The sequence below is a fragment of the Bufo gargarizans genome, chromosome 1 (genome assembly GCF_014858855.1).
Source record: "Bufo gargarizans isolate SCDJY-AF-19 chromosome 1, ASM1485885v1, whole genome shotgun sequence".
Lineage (NCBI taxonomy): Eukaryota > Metazoa > Chordata > Amphibia > Anura > Bufonidae > Bufo > Bufo gargarizans.
This window is the reverse complement of record NC_058080.1, coordinates 319,408,408-319,425,566: the sequence shown is the minus strand read 5'-3', so window position 1 is coordinate 319,425,566 and position 17,159 is coordinate 319,408,408. Positions and strand designations below refer to the sequence as shown.

The window sequence follows — 17,159 nt, the reverse complement described above, 5'->3', positions numbered from 1 at the left end:
AATAAAGAAAAGTCTTTGAATGAGAAGGTGTGTCCAAACTTTTGGTCTGTACTGTAAGTCACCTCTGAGTCTCACACTGTGCTTTGGAGCCAGGGATCACAGCAATCCTTCTGTTTCTCCCTCTTACAACCCCAGAAAAGCCTTTCAGTTGCAGCTTTTCTGTCTACACTCTTACTCCTAGTGGGGCACCTTCTTTTTTTTATCAAAAAAAAATAAAATCACGAAGCGCTAAGGAAGATAGTCTAGAGAGTCTTCCTGTTGATGGGTTGTGTTTGAACAGTAAGCACTTGGACTGCCATGAGGAGGAGGTTCAGGGAGAGATGGACCCCACGCATAGCTGTGTTTTTTTTTGGTGGTAGTAGTGGCACCTGTAGCCATGGAGGTGGTGGTAAGGGCAATTGTAGTGGCACTCAGGGCAAATACAGAGCAGAGAATGGAGAGGGGACCAAGGAGCCCATGTTGTCATAACACAGTCTAAAAAAAGTATATAATTTTCCACAAAAGATGGCAGAGACAGCACAACGGATGAAGTTACTATTTAGGCTTTATTCGTACAGTAGTACACACAAAAGCATTTATGGCTAATGCAATGTTTTGGGCCCTGGTACGGTGCCCTTTATCAAGCTTAAGCCTGGATTATGGCAGACATGGCGTGTCCGCCATAATCCAGGCTTAAGCTTGATAAAGGGCACCGTACCAGGGCCCAAAACGTTGCATTTGCCGTAAATGCTTTTGTGTGTACTACTGTACGAATAAAGCCTCAATAGTAACTTAATCTGGTGTGCTGTCTCCGCCATCTTTTGTGGAAAATTTTATACAAGACTCCTTGGGTGAAAGGAATTCATTGGAGGCGTGCACCCACAGAAGCCTTATACACGAGTGCTGTGGCCACCTTTGATTAGAACAGTCTGATAAAAGTGGCTGGGAGGGTGAGGACTATGATGACTGTGTGTTAGACAGCGACTGGGAGCCAGATCAAGATCTTGAGGAAGAAGTAACACAAGAAGAGGATGGTATTGGCAACTGCAGCAATAACGAGCAGAGGCAATGTACAGCCAAAACCTCCCCAAAAAACTGCCAGGTCTAGACCTGCATCTGTTATGGTCATCTTGGGAACTGATGATGCCTCTGATACTGTGGGCAGAGGCTTAAAACATGCCAAACCTAAGCCAAGCTTGGCTGCCGCTATCCCGTGCAGGGTATGTGTCTCCCATCTGGCAGTTTTTCTTCACAGTGCCAGATAACAAAAGCATTGCCATGTGTAAGATCTGCAGGATTAAAAAAAGCTGTGGGCATTCAAACACAAATGTACAGTAGGCACCATGGCTCTATTGCAGCAAATACAGCAACATCACCGGATCCAGTGGGAAAATAGAAGTGACTACTAGCTGCTAGCGCATCAAGAGTGTCCTAATTGTCCTAGTCTCCTTTGCAGTGGCCGGGTCGCATTCACATGCAGTACAGTGTTATTGTGATCATCATCATCGCTGCATCACTTATGCTTCTCCTGCTCAGACTACTCATCCTCCTACATCACTCCGTCAGCCATTGATAATATGGACAGTACATATCTTTCTTGTCCCACTGGGTCAATATTTTGTGAAGCAAGATAGTACTGCAGCAAGAAGACCAGGTCCTATTGACACTTCCCTGTTTGTATCAACCTGGTTCTCGCACTACGTGTTTATCAATCTGCTCCTACACATCCTCCTCCATCCTTAAAGGGTTTCTACCACTAAGGCGTCACATATTTGGCTGTCAGACACTAGCGATCCGCTAGTGTCTGCTCTGGCCAACCATCCTAATATAATTGCTTTTGGGACGGTGGTTTGGCTAAAAAAACTACTTGTATTAATATGCTAATGAGCCTCTAGGTGCTATGGGGGCGTCATTAGCACCTAGAGGCTCCGTCTACCTTCAGAAACTGCCGCCCCCAGCGCGTCCCTCCAGCCCGCCCATCTCCTCCTGAATGCGATCCTCGTATGTCTTCTGCGCATGCGCAGTAAATGTCTGACAGCTTCCCTGCTCAGACATCTCCACTGCGCCTGTTCCTCGGAGCACTATGGCGTCATCGCGCAGGCGCAGTGGAGATGTCTGAGCAAGGAAGCGGTCAGACATTCACTGCGCATGCGCAGAATACATACGAGGATCGCATTCAGGAGGAGATGGGCGGGCTGGAGGGACGCGCTCGGCGGCGGCAGTTTCTGAAGGTAGACGGAGCCTCTAGGTGCTAATGACGCCCCCATAGCACCTAGAGGCTCATTAGCATATTAATAAAAGTAGTTTTTTTAGCCAAACCACCGTCCCAAAAGCAATTATATTAGGATGGTTGGCCAGAGCAGACACTAGCGGATCGCTAGTGTCTGACAGCCAAATATGTGACGCCTAAGTGGTAGAAACCCTTTAACAACAGCAAGGAAGGCATCACTCCCCCTCCCTCCTTTCATATGTGTAAAGTAAATCATTGTTCCCCTAGGATTTATAAAATATTCCCCTAAATCACGCTGACCAGGGTAAAACCCTGAAAGACAAACAAAGAGACAGCCCAGATGGGCCTAAACAACCAAACACTGAATGGTAACAGTATAAGATGTCATATAAAAGGAATGCTCTCACCCATCAATGGCTGTTCAAAAACTGATGGTCGAAAGCCTTACAATGTGGTGGGCTTCCAAGTGATGGATTTCCCAATCTGGTGGAGATGAAAAATCCAATGGACTGAGATGCCATTCAGAGAAAGTGCCAACGGTTGACTTCAGTATGGATAGGAGTCGGGAGCGGAAGTCCCTATTAAACCCTATCAAGGGGTAGGGACTAACCTACCTACCTATCTATACGAAGTACTTGCCCCTCAAGGGGCGACCTTGTCTGGATACCTTTCCCTAATACTGGGCAGTATCCTTAGTACACCCTACTGGAGGTAAACTCCCGACATGTAACGTTTCGTTCCACATGAAATCATCAGGGGAGATGTAAATAAATGGTGGAAAGCAGAAAAAAGGGCTTGCATTAGTAAGAGGGGTGAGTATAAACACAAAATTTGGCAGTGGTTGGAGCTTGCACACCAATGCATAAAAAACTGCTAGGGGGAAAGCCGGGCCACTGGGACCAAGGTCACCCAAAAACCACAAATGACCAATGTGCAGGCACACCAGTAGGTGAAGCCTGCTTAAAGCAACTTAGAGTCCAGGTGCGGCCCAGAGTAAGATGTCAAGATAATGCAGCTGTCGGCAAGGAATACTTACCTGTCAGCACTTTTTAAATGCATCCAGCAGCACGCAGGTGATCCAGGACCGCCCTGCTTCCGGTTACGTGACACCGGATGAGGGAAGTCACGTGAACGGTGGAACGCAAGGAAGAGGAACGCACAGCGGCGCACAGCGGTGCCGCGCCCCACCAGTAAGGATCGATCACAGCGCTGGAAGAAGCCGCAGCCGGCCATGGAATGCAGCGGCAGAGAACACCGCACTCCAATACAATTGTTACAGGTGCAGTGGCTGTATTGCCTGCACCCACCTGGGAACCGGGAAAACATTCCGCAGTAATATCACTGGTAAAGAATATGCCATCCATCACTACATCAACTGCCAAACTCGCAGGGTGGTCTCCTCACTTGCAAATGTGGCAAGTAATATGTGGGTAAGACCATCCGCGAGTTCCGCAGAAGAATTGGGGAACACTTAAATTATATTTCAAAGGCCAAAGATACACCAGTGGCCAACTACCTTCATAGTCACCACAATGGTAAAGCTCTTGTGTCCGTTATGGGCATAGACAGAGTCCTTCCCCCACGGCATAGGGGGCACTGGGACCGGGCCATTCTCCAACGTGAGACTCGTTGGATTTGTTATCTTAAAACCATGGCCCTGCTGGGTTTGAATGAGCAGCTTAATTTTAGCTGCTTTATTTAAAAACCATGGCACCCCACCACATTCCCCTCTTTCCCTCCCCCCCAGTCTCCCTTCCCCCCCCCCCCCAGGTTTCCCTTCCCTGTACTGTATGTCCTTTTGACTCCTTAATCAGCTATTGACTGCATTGGCCAGCCATTGGCCTGCCATTTTCAGCTCTGTTTTATTATTGTTTTAGTTACCAGAGGTTTTAACTATTATGAGCCTCCACTGCAACCTCTGACGCCCGGGATATTGCCTGAGGCATACAGGTTGCTCTCACTCCAGCGCACCGCCTGACTGCATATGTAACCGCCCCTGCTGTGGGACGCTTGTATTGGAGCGCTGTGTTCCATGGACGGCTGGGCTTCATCACATGACTTCGGTCACATGATTCACGGCTTCTTCCAGCACTGCGATCCTTGCCGGTGGGGAGTAGCGCCGCTGTGCGCCGTTCCTCTGCCTTGCGCGCCAGTAATCCAGGACCAGGGCGGTCCTGGATCACTGGTGTGCTGCTGGATGCATTTAAAAAGTGCTGACAGGTAAGCACTCCTTGCTGACAGCCGCATCATCTTGACATCTTACTCTGGGCTGCACCTGGACTCAAAGTTGCTTTAAGCAGGCTTCACCCATTGGTGTGCCTGCGCATTGGTCATTTGTGGTTTTTGGGTGGCCTTGGTCCCACTGGCCCGGCTTTCCCCCTAGCAGTTTTTTCTGCATTGGTGTGCAAGCTCCAACCACTGCCAAATTTTGTGTTTATACTCACCCCTCTTACTAATGCAAGCCCTTTTTTTCTGTTTGCCACTATTTATTTACATCTCCCCTGATGATTTCATGTGGAACGAAACGTGACACGTCGGGAGTTTACTTCAAGTAGGGTATACTAAGGATACTGCCCGGTATTAGGGAAAGGTATCCGGACAGGTTCGCCCCTTGCGGGGCAAGCACTTCGTATAAATAGGTAGGGTGATATTAGTCCATGCCCCTTGATAGCGTTTACTAGGGACTTCTGCTCCCAACTTCTATCCATACTGAAGTCAACCGTTGGCACTTTCTATGAATGGCATCTCAGTCTACTGGATTTTTCATCTCCACCAGATTGGGAAATCCATCACTTGGAAGCCCACCACATTGTAAGAGTTTCGACCATCAGTTTCAACAGCCATTGATGGATGAGAGCATTCCTTTTATATGCCATCTTATACTGTTACCATTCAGTGTTTGGTTGTTTAGGCCCATCTGGGCTGTCTCTTTGTTTGTCTTTGAGGGTTTTACCCTGGTGAGCGTGATTTATTTTAAACATATTTAAGAAATGTTAAGTTTTAGCCCCTTTGTCTCCTAGGGGAACAGAACATTTCGCCATTGCATATTGGGGCGTAATCGGTTAAGCTAATTCATGCATGCTTGGCCTCTTAGTTTTTAAAGTAAATCATTGCCATGCCGTGTTATGTATGAAAGGCCTGGGAGAAAACAGACGATCACTTATTAAAGTGCATCAAGCAGCAAATATCTTGATGGCCGTCTCCCCACCAACTGCAACTGGGCAAGGTGGTCATGGACAATGGTCAGAACATCGTGGTCATGCTGCATTTGGTGGAAATAACACATGATCCCTGCATGGCGCACTATGCAACACAGTTGTGCAACACTTTTTAAAATAGTACACAGGCTTGCGGAAAGTACTGGCAATGTCCAGGAGACTAACCATTCTTTTTAGCCATTCTTATGTAGTGCGGAACACCCTCCAATGATATAATCCTCTTCCGTTACACAGCTCAGTCTGCAATGTTCCAACTCTCTGGAATTCCACTTTACAGATGCTTAAGCGTCTCTACGAGCAGTGTAAAGCCAGACCACCTCGGCAGGGAGCAGTGGCAGTTCATCAGAGAAAGCTATTGCATAAAATTTATCAAAAGGTTATCACTTTAACAGTGTCAGGTAGTCTATTAGGACATTTATGGCATATCCACACACAGGATCTGCCTTAGGCCTCTTGCACATGAACGTGTGCGCCCCGTGGCCGTGCTGCGGCCCGCAAATTGCGGGCTGCAATGTACGAACACCCGCCGTGGGGCAGCCGCAGTGGATCGCGGACCAATTTGCTTTAATGGTTCCGTGATCTGGTCATTCCGCAAAAGATAGGACATGTTCTATCTTTTTGCGGAACGAAAGTACGGGACGAAACCCCACGGAAGCTCTCCATAGTGCTTCCGTAGGATTCCGTTCCGTGCTTCCGTTCCACACCATTCCACATCTCCGGATGATGCAAGATGCACGAGCAAATGCGGTCCGCAATACGGCAACAGAGCACACACGTTTGTGTGCAATAAGCCTTAAAGAAAAGGAAAATATATTTATGACTTATCCTCAGGATAGGTCATCAGTATCAGATTTGCAGGGATTGTGACACCCGGGACCCCCACCATTCAGCCGTTAGAGGCCTTGAGCGCTGCAGTCTCTTCCTAGGCTAGTGACATCACTGTACATCAGTCACACATTGCCAACTTGCAGCTCAGCCTCATTCAAGTCAATGGGGCTTAGCTGTAATACCAATCACTGCCACTATATGATGCATGTCCCTGTCCTTGGAAAGCTGCCAGGAGCCTGCATTGCTCACCAGAGCTCTGGTGAAGCAAAGGCACGCTGTAGCAGCCGAACGGCGGGGGTGCATAAACAATGTCATTCCTTTGATATTTATCTTAGATTAGATGCTCATTCTGATGCAACAAGGGACAACGTTTAAAGACAGCTTACACATCTTGCTGGCCATCCTGTAGCTGTTGTGGACACACAAGGAGAAAGTCCCATTGAGGAAGAGGAGTTGCCACTGGAGGATGAACAGGAGTCGTGGTGGAGGAACAAGAGGATGATGATGTTGACAACAATTACCACGATGATCAATCATCTTCATGTGTTGCGACAGGTTGAAGAAAATCAACTGAGACCTACTGCCTCAAAACCCAGGTTTAGTTCCACGTGGACTCTGGCCTTTCTCTGATGCATACCATATTCCCTGTCCCCATGACTGAGTAGGAAGACTGGAACACTGGCCCAGTATGTTCTCTCTGTTCTCAGCTGCCAATGTTGTGACACCTAGACAGACCAAGTTGTCCTCTGCCAGTGTCCAAAACATTATTTTTGTCAAAATATTTTAGGCATAAATTCTTGAGGATTTTTACACTCCTCTTCTTTAAGGCCAATGAATAGATCTGCCCTTGCTAACTGTGTCTCATCATGACATTGCCACTGTCTGCCTGCCTTCCAGCATGTTCTGTACCATATGGCTACTGCTACTGCCATCATGCCACTGCCGCTTTTGGCCTGCCTACCATCATGTTCCGTACAATATGGAGGCTGCTGCCACCACTGTTGCAGATGCTATTATCTGCTGATAATCTTTTACTGCTACTTCCATTAACCCTACTGCCACTACCATTACTGATACACAGTCACCACTACTATTACTACCACCACCACACCTAAACACCTGGACACACATCTACTATCTTGTCTGATCCATGCTGTTCTGCTACTACTGGCACTACTATTACAGCCATATGCCACTATTATCCTACCCTTTCCACATCCACACTGTACTGCTGTTGCTCCCAATTAAAAGATAATTTTTACAGGCTCATTCAGAACAAGACACTCTTTCTTCTGACAATTAACCCCTTTAAATGTCTCATAGAAATAGGACCCCATTGCACACTACCATGAATGAAGAGGAGGCCCATGCTTGTGTTCCTCTCTCAATCCACTGCTACTGCATTTCTGAAAAGGCCGGGCAGTGCACAATGGGACCCTGTTCATGAGATAGGAGTAGATCCCCAATGTGGGACCATACTAATCAGACATTTATGGCATATCCTGTGGATACATCATAAATGTCCAGATAGAAGAACCTTGGTTTGGTGAAACCATTTGAAAAAATCTGATGAAAGCATCCCCCTTAGACATATGCAGCTTCCAGTCACATACATTTGAAAATGACTCCCTTTTTAAAACTAAAACATTGTAATGACCTTTTCAAAACAGTTGAGGCTGTGATATTCCCATACCAGACAAATGTATGCCAAATGCATACTGTATTGACATTTAGTTGGCTATTATCCTGTATAGGATGAGTGGCATATATACAGTGTCTTGAAAAAGTATTCATACCCCTGGAACTTTTCCACTTTATACCCAACTAAGGGTACTTTCACATCAACATTTTTGATCACCAAAAACACTTCTGTTAGGATAATACAACCATCTGCATCTGTTTTGAACAGATCCGGTTGCATTATCTCTAACATGACCAAGATGGATCTTGCACTAAGACCATTGTCAATGGGCGCCGGATCTGTTTTCTTTGGTGCCTTGATCAGTATCCCATAATGAACACAATGCCGGAAGCATTTTTGTGTGCTCCATGGGAATGCAATGGAACAGAATGCATTCTGGTGCTTTCTGTTCTGTTCAGTTTTTACCGTAGTTCAGTTTTGTCCCCATAAAATGTATTTTATTGGGGGTTCTATGTTATAGACCAACACAGTATGTGTGAAGTAAAACAAAAATTATAATAATGGTTTTCAAAAAATTTATAAATAAAAAAATGCTAAAAGTGTGGCACTCATTTGTACTCAGCCCCCTGTACTTTGACACCCTTAAATAAAATCCAGTGTGACCAATTGTCTTCAGAAGTCACCTAATAAATAAAGAATCCACCTAATTTATTCTCAGTATAACTATAGCTGTTCTGTGAAGGCCTCAGAGGTTTGTTAGTGAACATTAGCGATCAAACAGCATCATGAAAACCAAGGAACACATCAGACAGTGAAGTTGTGGAGAAGTGTAAAGCAGGGTTAGGTTATAAAAAAAAATATCCTAAGCTTTGAACATCTCATTAAGCACTATTCAGTCCATCATCCAAAATGAAAAGACTATGGCACAACTGCAAACCTACCAAGACATGGCTTTCTACTTAGGCTTGTGTAACGGGGTTCCAAAGGTGCACTCGGTCTCCCATTAGCCACAGACCTGCTGCTTAGCTTTGGGAGCGAGGATCTGTGTTTGACCTCGTTCCCAGGGTGGCTTTGCTAGCTGGGAGGTTCCCTGTTCCTTGAGCGCCGAGCTGATCACTCTGAGCTCGACTGGTTGGTCTATCGGTCATGTGACGCTGGCCACGTCACATGACCCTCACTCCCCACTATAAATACAGGCAGCCTGCTGGCCACAGGTTGCCTGTTAATTTAGGTTCCACCTGTGATGTTGTATTTCCTGGTGTACTTACCTCCTGCTGCTTCCTGACGATCCTCTGCCTGCTCCTTGTGTACTTTGCTGCTCTCCTGGTATTCTGACCCCGGCCTCCTCCTGACGATCCTCTGCTTACTCCTTTGGTACTTCACGACTCTCCTAATATTTATGACCCCGGCTTCTCCTGACTATTCTCTGCTTGCTCCATTTGTACTTTGTAGCTTTCCTGGTATTGACTCGGTCCGTTCACGTTCTGTTGTTTGTCTGTCTGCCATCCCTGCACTAAGTTCAAGCTAGGGATTGCTGTCCAGTTGTCCCCTGTCATTAGGACTCGCGAGGCAAGTAGGCAGGGCCAGGGGTAAGGGTGGAGCGCAGTGGTCACTTCCCTCCCCCCTGTGTGTGTGTGTACGCGACCGTTACAGCTTGTTCACATAACCGTGCCATGTTTTGCGGTCCGCAAATTGGAGTGCATCTTTTGCGGACCCATTGAAATGAACGGTTTCGTATACAGAATGCAAAAACGTCCCTTATACGGAATGCAAAAAAAGATTTGTGTAAACGAGTAGGGATGAGCGAACTCGAACTGTATAGTTCGGGTTCGTACCGAAATTTGGGGTGTCCGTGACACGGACCCGAACCCGGACATTTTCGTAAAAGTTCGGGTTCGGTGTTCGTCGCTTTCTTGGCGCGTTTGTGACGCTTTCTTGGCGCTTTTTGAAAGGCTGCAAAGCAGCCAATCAACAAGCGTCATACTACTTGCCCCAAGAGGCCGTCACAGCCATGCCTACTATTGGCATGGCTGTGATTGGCCAGAGCACCATGTGACCCAGCCTCTATTTAAGCTGGAGTCGCATAGCGCCGCCCGTCACTCTGCTCTGATTAGCGTAGGGAGAGGTTGCGGCTGCGACAGTAGGGCGAGATTAGGCAGATTAACTTCTTCAAAGGACTTGATTAATCGATCGATCTGCAGCTGTGCATCATTGAGCTGCTGAAATTCAATTGCTCACTGTTTTTAGGCTGCCCAGACTGTTTGTCAGTCACTTTTTTCTGGGGTGATCGGCGGCCATTTTGTGTCTTGTGGTGCGCCAGCACAAGCTGCGACCAAGTGCATTTAACCCTCAATGGTGTGGTTGTTTTTTGGCTAAAGCCTACATCAGGGTGAAGCTGTCACACCAAGTGCATTTAACCAGCAATAGTCTGTTCATTTTTTGGCCATATACTAAATCAGGGGCAAGCTGCGCCCGTCACCAAGTGCATTTAACCAGCAATAGTCTGTTCATTTTTTGGCCATATACTACATCAGGGGCAAGCTGCGCCCGTCACCAAGTGCATTTAACCCTCAGTAGTATGGTTGGTCAAGCTGTCACACCAAGTGCATTTAACCAGCAATAGTGTGGTTATTTTTTGGCCATATCACAGTCTAATTCTGTCAGTAAATCCATACCGGTCACCCAGCGCCTAAATACTAGGCCTCAAATTTATATCCCGCTAAATCTGTCGTTACCGCTGTACTGTTGTGGCTGGGCAAGTTATTTAGTGTCCGTTAAAGCACATTTTTTGTTCAGGGTTGAAATACAATTCCCAATTTAGCAATTTCATAATTTAGTGGTTTCTGCTATATCAGAGCTATTTGAAATCTATCCCTAAAAGGGTATATAATATTCAAGGTGCACATAGGGTCATTCAGAATAACTTCACACACACGCTACTGTGCATTTCCAAGTCTAATTCTGTCACTAAATCCATACCGGTCACCCAGCGCCTAAATACTAGGCCTCAAATTTATATCCCGCTAAATCTGTCGTTACCGCTGTCCTGTTGTGGATGGGCAAGTTATTTAGTGTCCGCCAAAGCACATTTTTTGTTCTGGGTTGAAATACAATTCCCAATTTAGCAATTTCATAATTTAGTGGTTTCTGCTATATCAGAGCTATTTGAAATCTATCCCTAAAAGGGTATATAATATTCAAGGTGCACATAGGCTCATTCAGAATAACTTCACACACGCTACTGTGCATTTCCAAGTCTAATTCTGTCACTAAATCCATACCGGTCACCCAGCGCCTAAATACTAGGCCTCAAATTTATATCCCGCTGAATTTGAATACAATACATTGGGCCAAATAATATTTTTGTTGTTGTGGTGAACCATAACAATGAGGAAAACATCTAGTAAGGGACGCGGTCGTGGTGGTGTTAGTGGACCCTCTGGTGCTGGGAGAGGACGTGGCCGTTCTGCCACATCCACACGTCCTAGTGTACCAACTACCTCAGGTCCCAGTAGCCGCCAGAATTTACAGCGATATATGGTGGGGCCCAATGCCGTTCTAAGGATGGTAAGGCCTGAGCAGGTACAGGCATTAGTCAATTGGGTGGCCGACAGTGGATCCAGCACGTTCACATTATCTCCCACCCAGTCTTCTGCAGAAAGCGCACAGATGGCGCCTGAAAACCAACCCCATCAGTCTGTCACATCACCCCCATGCATACCAGGGAAACTGTCTCAGCCTCAAGTTATGCAGCAGTCTCTTATGCTGTTTGAAGACTCCGCTGGCAGGGTTTCCCAAGGGCATCCACCCAGCCCTTCCCCAGCGGTGAAAGACATAGAATGCACTGACGCACAACCACTTATGTTTCCTGATGATGAGGACATGGGAATACCACCTCAGCATGTCTCTGATGATGACGAAACACAGGTGCCAACTGCTGCGTCTTTCTGCAGTGTGCAGACTGAACAGGAGGTCAGGGATCAAGACTGGGTGGAAGACGATGCAGGGGACGATGAGGTCCTAGACCCCACATGGAATGAAGGTCGTGCCCCTGACTTTCACAGTTCGGAGGAAGAGGCAGTGGTGAGACCGAGCCAACAGCGTAGCAAAAGAGAGAGCAGTGGGCAAAAGCAGAACACCCGCCGCCAAGAGACTCCGCCTGCTACTGACCGCCGCCATCTGGGACCGAGCACCCCAAAGGCAGCTTCAAGGAGTTCCCTGGCATGGCACTTCTTCAAACAATGGCGCTGACGACAAGACCCGAGTGGTTTGCACGCTGTGCCATCAGAGCCTGAAGCGAGGCATTAACGTTCTGAACCTGAGCACAACCTGCATGACCAGGCACCTGCATGCAAAGCATGAACTGCAGTGGAGTAAACACCTTAAAACCAAGGAAGTCACTCAGGCTCCCCCTGCTACCTCTTCTGCTGCTGCCGCCTCGGCCTCTTCCTCTGCCTCTGGAGGAACGTTGGCACCTGCCGCCCAGCAAACAGGGGATGTACCACCAACACCACCACCACCTCCGTCACCAAGCGTCTCAACCATGTCACACGGCAGCGTTCAGCTCTCCATCTCCCAAACATTTGAGAGAAAGCGTAAATTCCCACCTAGCCACCCTCGATCCCTGGCCCTGAATGCCAGCATTTCTAAACTACTGGCCTATGAAATGCTGTCATTTAGGCTGGTGGACACAGACAGCTTCAAACAGCTCATGTCGCTTGCTGTCCCACAGTATGTTGTTCCCAGCCGCCACTACTTCTCCAAGAGAGCCGTGCCTTCCCTGCACAACCAAGTATCCGATAAAATCAAGTGTGCACTGCGCAACGCCATCTGTAGCAAGGTCCACCTAACCACAGATACGTGGACCAGTAAGCACGGCCAGGGACGCTATATCTCCCTAACTGCACACTGGGTAAATGTAGTGGCAGCTGGGCCCCAGGCGGAGAGCTGTTTAGCGTACGTCCTTCCGCCGCCAAGGATCGCAGGGCAACATTCTTTGCCTCCTGTTGCCACCTCCTCCTTCTCGGCTTCCTCCTCCTCTTCTTCCACCTGCTCATCCAGTCAGCCACACACCTTCACCACCAACTTCAGCACAGCCCGGGGTAAACGTCAGCAGGCCATTCTGAAACTCATATGTTTGGGGGACAGGCCCCACACCGCACAGGAGTTGTGGCGGGGTATAGAACAACAGACCGACGAGTGGTTGCTGCCGGTGAGCCTCAAGCCCGGCCTGGTGGTGTGTGATAATGGGCGAAATCTCGTTGCAGCTCTGGGACTAGCCAATTTGACGCACATCCCTTGCTTGGCGCATGTGCTGAATTTGGTGGTGCAGAAGTTCATTCACAACTACCCCGACATGTCAGAGCTGCTGCATAAAGTGCGGGCCGTCTGTTCGCGCTTCCGGCGTTCACATCCTGCTGCTGCTCGCCTGTCTGCGCTACAGCGTAACTTCGGCCTTCCCGCTCACTGCCTCATATGCGACGTGCCCACCAGGTGGAACTCCACCTTGCACATGCTGGACAGACTGTGCGAGCAGCAGCAGGCCATAGTGGAGTTTCAGCTGCAACACGCACGGGTCAGTCGCACTACAGAACAGCACCACTTCACCACCAATGACTGGGCCTCCATGCAAGACCTGTGTGCCCTGTTGCGCTGTTTCGAGTACTCCACCAACATGGCCAGTGGCGATGACGCTGTTATCAGCGTTACAATACCACTTCTATGTCTCCTTGAGAAAACACTTAGGGCGATGATGGAAGAGGAGGTGGCCCAGGAGGAGGAGGAGGAGGAGGAGGAAGAGGGGTCATTTTTAGCACTTTCAGGCCAGTCTCTTCGAAGTGACTCAGAGGGAGGTTTTTGGCAACAGCAGAGGCCAGGTACAAATGTGGCCAGACAGGGCCCACTACTGGAGGACGAGGATGAGGAGGAGGTGGAGGAGGATGAGGCTGAAGCATGGTCACAGCGGGGTGGCACCCAACGCAGCTCGGGTCCATCACTGGTGCGTGGCTGGGGGGAAAGGCAGGACAATGACGATACGCCTCCCACAGAGGACAGCTTGTCCTTACCCCTGGGCAGCCTGGCACACATGAGCGACTACATGCTGCAGTGCCTGCGCAACGACAGCAGAGTTGCCCACATTTTAACGTGTGCGGACTACTGGGTTGCCACCCTGCTGGATCCACGCTACAAAGACAATGTGCCCACCTTACTTCCTGCACTGGAGCGTGATAGGAAGATGCGCGAGTACAAGCGCACGTTGGTAGACACGCTACTGAGAGCATTCCCAAATGTCACAGGGGAACAAGTGGAAGCCCAAGGCCAAGGCAGAGGAGGAGCAAGAGGTCGCCAAGGCAGCTGTGTCACGGCCAGCTCCTCTGAGGGCAGGGTTAGCATGGCACAGAGATGTGGAAAAGTTTTGTCAACACGACACAGCTAACTGCACCACCACCTGATACGCAACGTGTTAGCAGGAGGCAACATTTCACTAACATGGTGGAACAGTACGTGTGCACACCCCTCCACGTACTGACTGATGGTTCGGCCCCATTCAACTTCTGGGTCTCTAAATTGTCCACGTGGCCAGAGCTAGCCTTTTATGCCTTGGAGGTGCTGGCCTGCCCGGCGGCCAGCGTTTTGTCTGAACGTGTATTCAGCACGGCAGGGGGCGTCATTACAGACAAACGCAGCCGCCTGTCTACAGCCAATGTGGACAAGCTGACGTTCATAAAAATGAACCAGGCATGGATCCCACAGGACCTGTCTGTCCCTTGTCCAGATTAGACATTAACTACCTCCCCTTAACCATATATTATTGTACTCCAGGGCACTTCCTAATTCAATCCTATTTTTATTTTCATTTTACCATTATATTGCGAGGCTACCCAAAGTTGAATGAACCTCTCCTCTGTCTGGGTGCCAGGGCCTAAATATATGCCAATGGACTGTTCCAATGTTGGGTGACGTGAAGCCTGATTCTCTGCTATGACATGAAGACTGATTCTCTGCTGACATGAAGCCAGATCCTCTGTTATGGGACCTCTCTCCTCTGCCTGTGTGCTGGGCCTAAATATATGCCAATGGACTGTTGCAGTGGTGGCTGACGTGAAGCCTCATTCTCTGCTATGACATGCAGACTAATTCTCTGCTGACATGAAGCCAGATTGTCTGTTACGGGACCTCTCTCCTCTGCCTGGGTGCCGGGGCCTAAATATCTGAGAATGGACTGTTCCAGTGGTGGGTGACGGGAAGCCAGATTCTCTGCTATGGGACCTCTCTCCAATTGATTTTGGTTAATTTTTATTTATTTAATTTTTAATTGAATTCATTTTCCTATCCACATTTGTTTGCAGGGGATTTACCTACATGTTGCTGCCTTTTGCAGCCCTCTAGCCCTTTCCTGGGCTGTTTTACAGCCGTTTTAGTGCCGAAAAGTTCGGGTCCCCATTGACTTCAATGGGATTCGGGTTCAGGACGAAGTTCGGATCGGGTTCGGATCCCGAACCCGAACATTTTCGGGAAGTTCGGCCGAACTTCTCGAACCCGAACATCCAGGTGTTCGCTCAACTCTATAAACGAGCCCTTAAACTGACAGCCCAGGCAAAGAGAGCACTAATTAGAGAAGCAGCCAAATGGCCCTTGGTCACTCTTGAGTAGCTGCAGAGATCCACAGTGATATTTGATGAGCACAATAGCATAACATATTGGTTCAGTGTAACAGCATAGCTGTATAATTTAATTTTCCATCACTACACATTCATTTCTGGGGTCAATATGCTTACTATACTCCTTTCTTGATGGGTGTAGTTTCCAAAATGAGGTCGCTTTCTAGGGGTTCTCCCTGTAGGGGTACCTCAATGTCTCTAAAATTGGGTAATTTATGGGTAACAGGCAGCTGTTATTGTCTGGGGAAGCCAGCAGAGGTGTAGTATTAGTATGCCATTCTTTTTAGTAGCTTACATTATTGGCTAATAGATTGATTTCCCAAGTAGCAGGATTCCTTCTTTAATGTCCATATGAATTGGAACAATCCTAATTAATAGATTGTCCTCAATTTCCATTGTCATTTTATGTAATATATATTTTGTTATACTGTAAGAATGTTTTTGATTTATCTGTTTAATGTCATTTTAACCTGATATGAACATATATGTATTTTCTTTATTTTTTACAGAATGGCTTGAATGAAGAAGTTCCATTTGCTCGATACCCCCCAAAATAATAGAACTAAATTGACATTATGACTACTTGCTTGTTTAACGCAAAGCTACATTGTTTCTGTTGAATACAGATATGTTTTTTAACTGAATTTTTATTCTGCCTAATTGTCACAAGAAAATAATCTTGTATTGTGTATGTTCTCAGTACAATTAAATTAATCTACCAACTTAGATAACAGTTTTTTTTATTTAAAATGGTTTCCTTGGTCTTCTATATTGATAACATATCATTTAGGATAAGTCATCAATATGTGATCAGTGGGTGTTCAACTCCCTGCGCTCCCACTGATCAGCTGTTTGAAGAGTGATGCCACGTTCATTATTCACCTGGCCTAGGCGGAGCTCAGTCTCATTCAAATGAAAGGGGCTGAACTGCTATACCAAGCACAACTGCTATCCAGTGGACAGCTGCTAGGAGGCTGTGGCGCTCACAAAGTGCCATAGCCTCTTCAAACAGGTAATTGGCAAGGGTGCCGAGCTTTGGACCCCCACTGATGATACAGTAAAAAAAAAAAAATCTGAAAACCCCTATGACAATACACTCAAAGCAGATAAAACATCACATTAGCAAAAACCTAAGGCTGGTCTGGAAATCATCTCATTCAGTATTTACCTCTTCTCTTTACTTATTTACTGGCTTCTAGAGATGAGTGAACAGATTCTACACAAATCAGTCATTGCAAATTTCCCAAAAGATTAAAATTTCATCATGTCGGAAACATTTGTGATTTGTTCAACATAAATAGGTCAAAATGATGACCACCATTTTACAGATAAGAGAATAAGGTATCTGCCACCAAAAAAGGATAATTTTTGGACTGTTTTTATTGGGGGGAAAAAGTGTTTTTTTTAACAAGCACTGTATGTTTCTGCAATCTCTTTGACATTACTAAAGTTGTCTTGGCATCGAACAACTTGAATGGAGTTGCATACTGTCCAAGAAGAGAGAGTGTCATACATAACTTTTCAGATAAATCTGGGCACTTGATAAACTATTTGAACAAATCTACCAGAAAAATAAATCTCAACTCTACTGGCTTCTTCTT

At 47.2% G+C, this 17,159-nt stretch overlaps 1 protein-coding gene across 1 annotated transcript in view; it reads left to right on the top strand.

The window, feature by feature from the left end:
* The window catches only part of LOC122928480, a 187,745-nt gene extending 171,474 nt beyond the window's left edge, over positions 1-16,271 (top strand). Inside the window, exon 8 of the mRNA XM_044281355.1 lies at positions 16,068-16,271. Within this exon, the coding sequence (XP_044137290.1) occupies positions 16,068-16,115 (48 nt within the window). The 3' untranslated portion in view covers positions 16,116-16,271. The remainder of the gene's footprint in view (positions 1-16,067) is intronic.
* Positions 16,272-17,159: the final 888 nt, after the last annotated feature.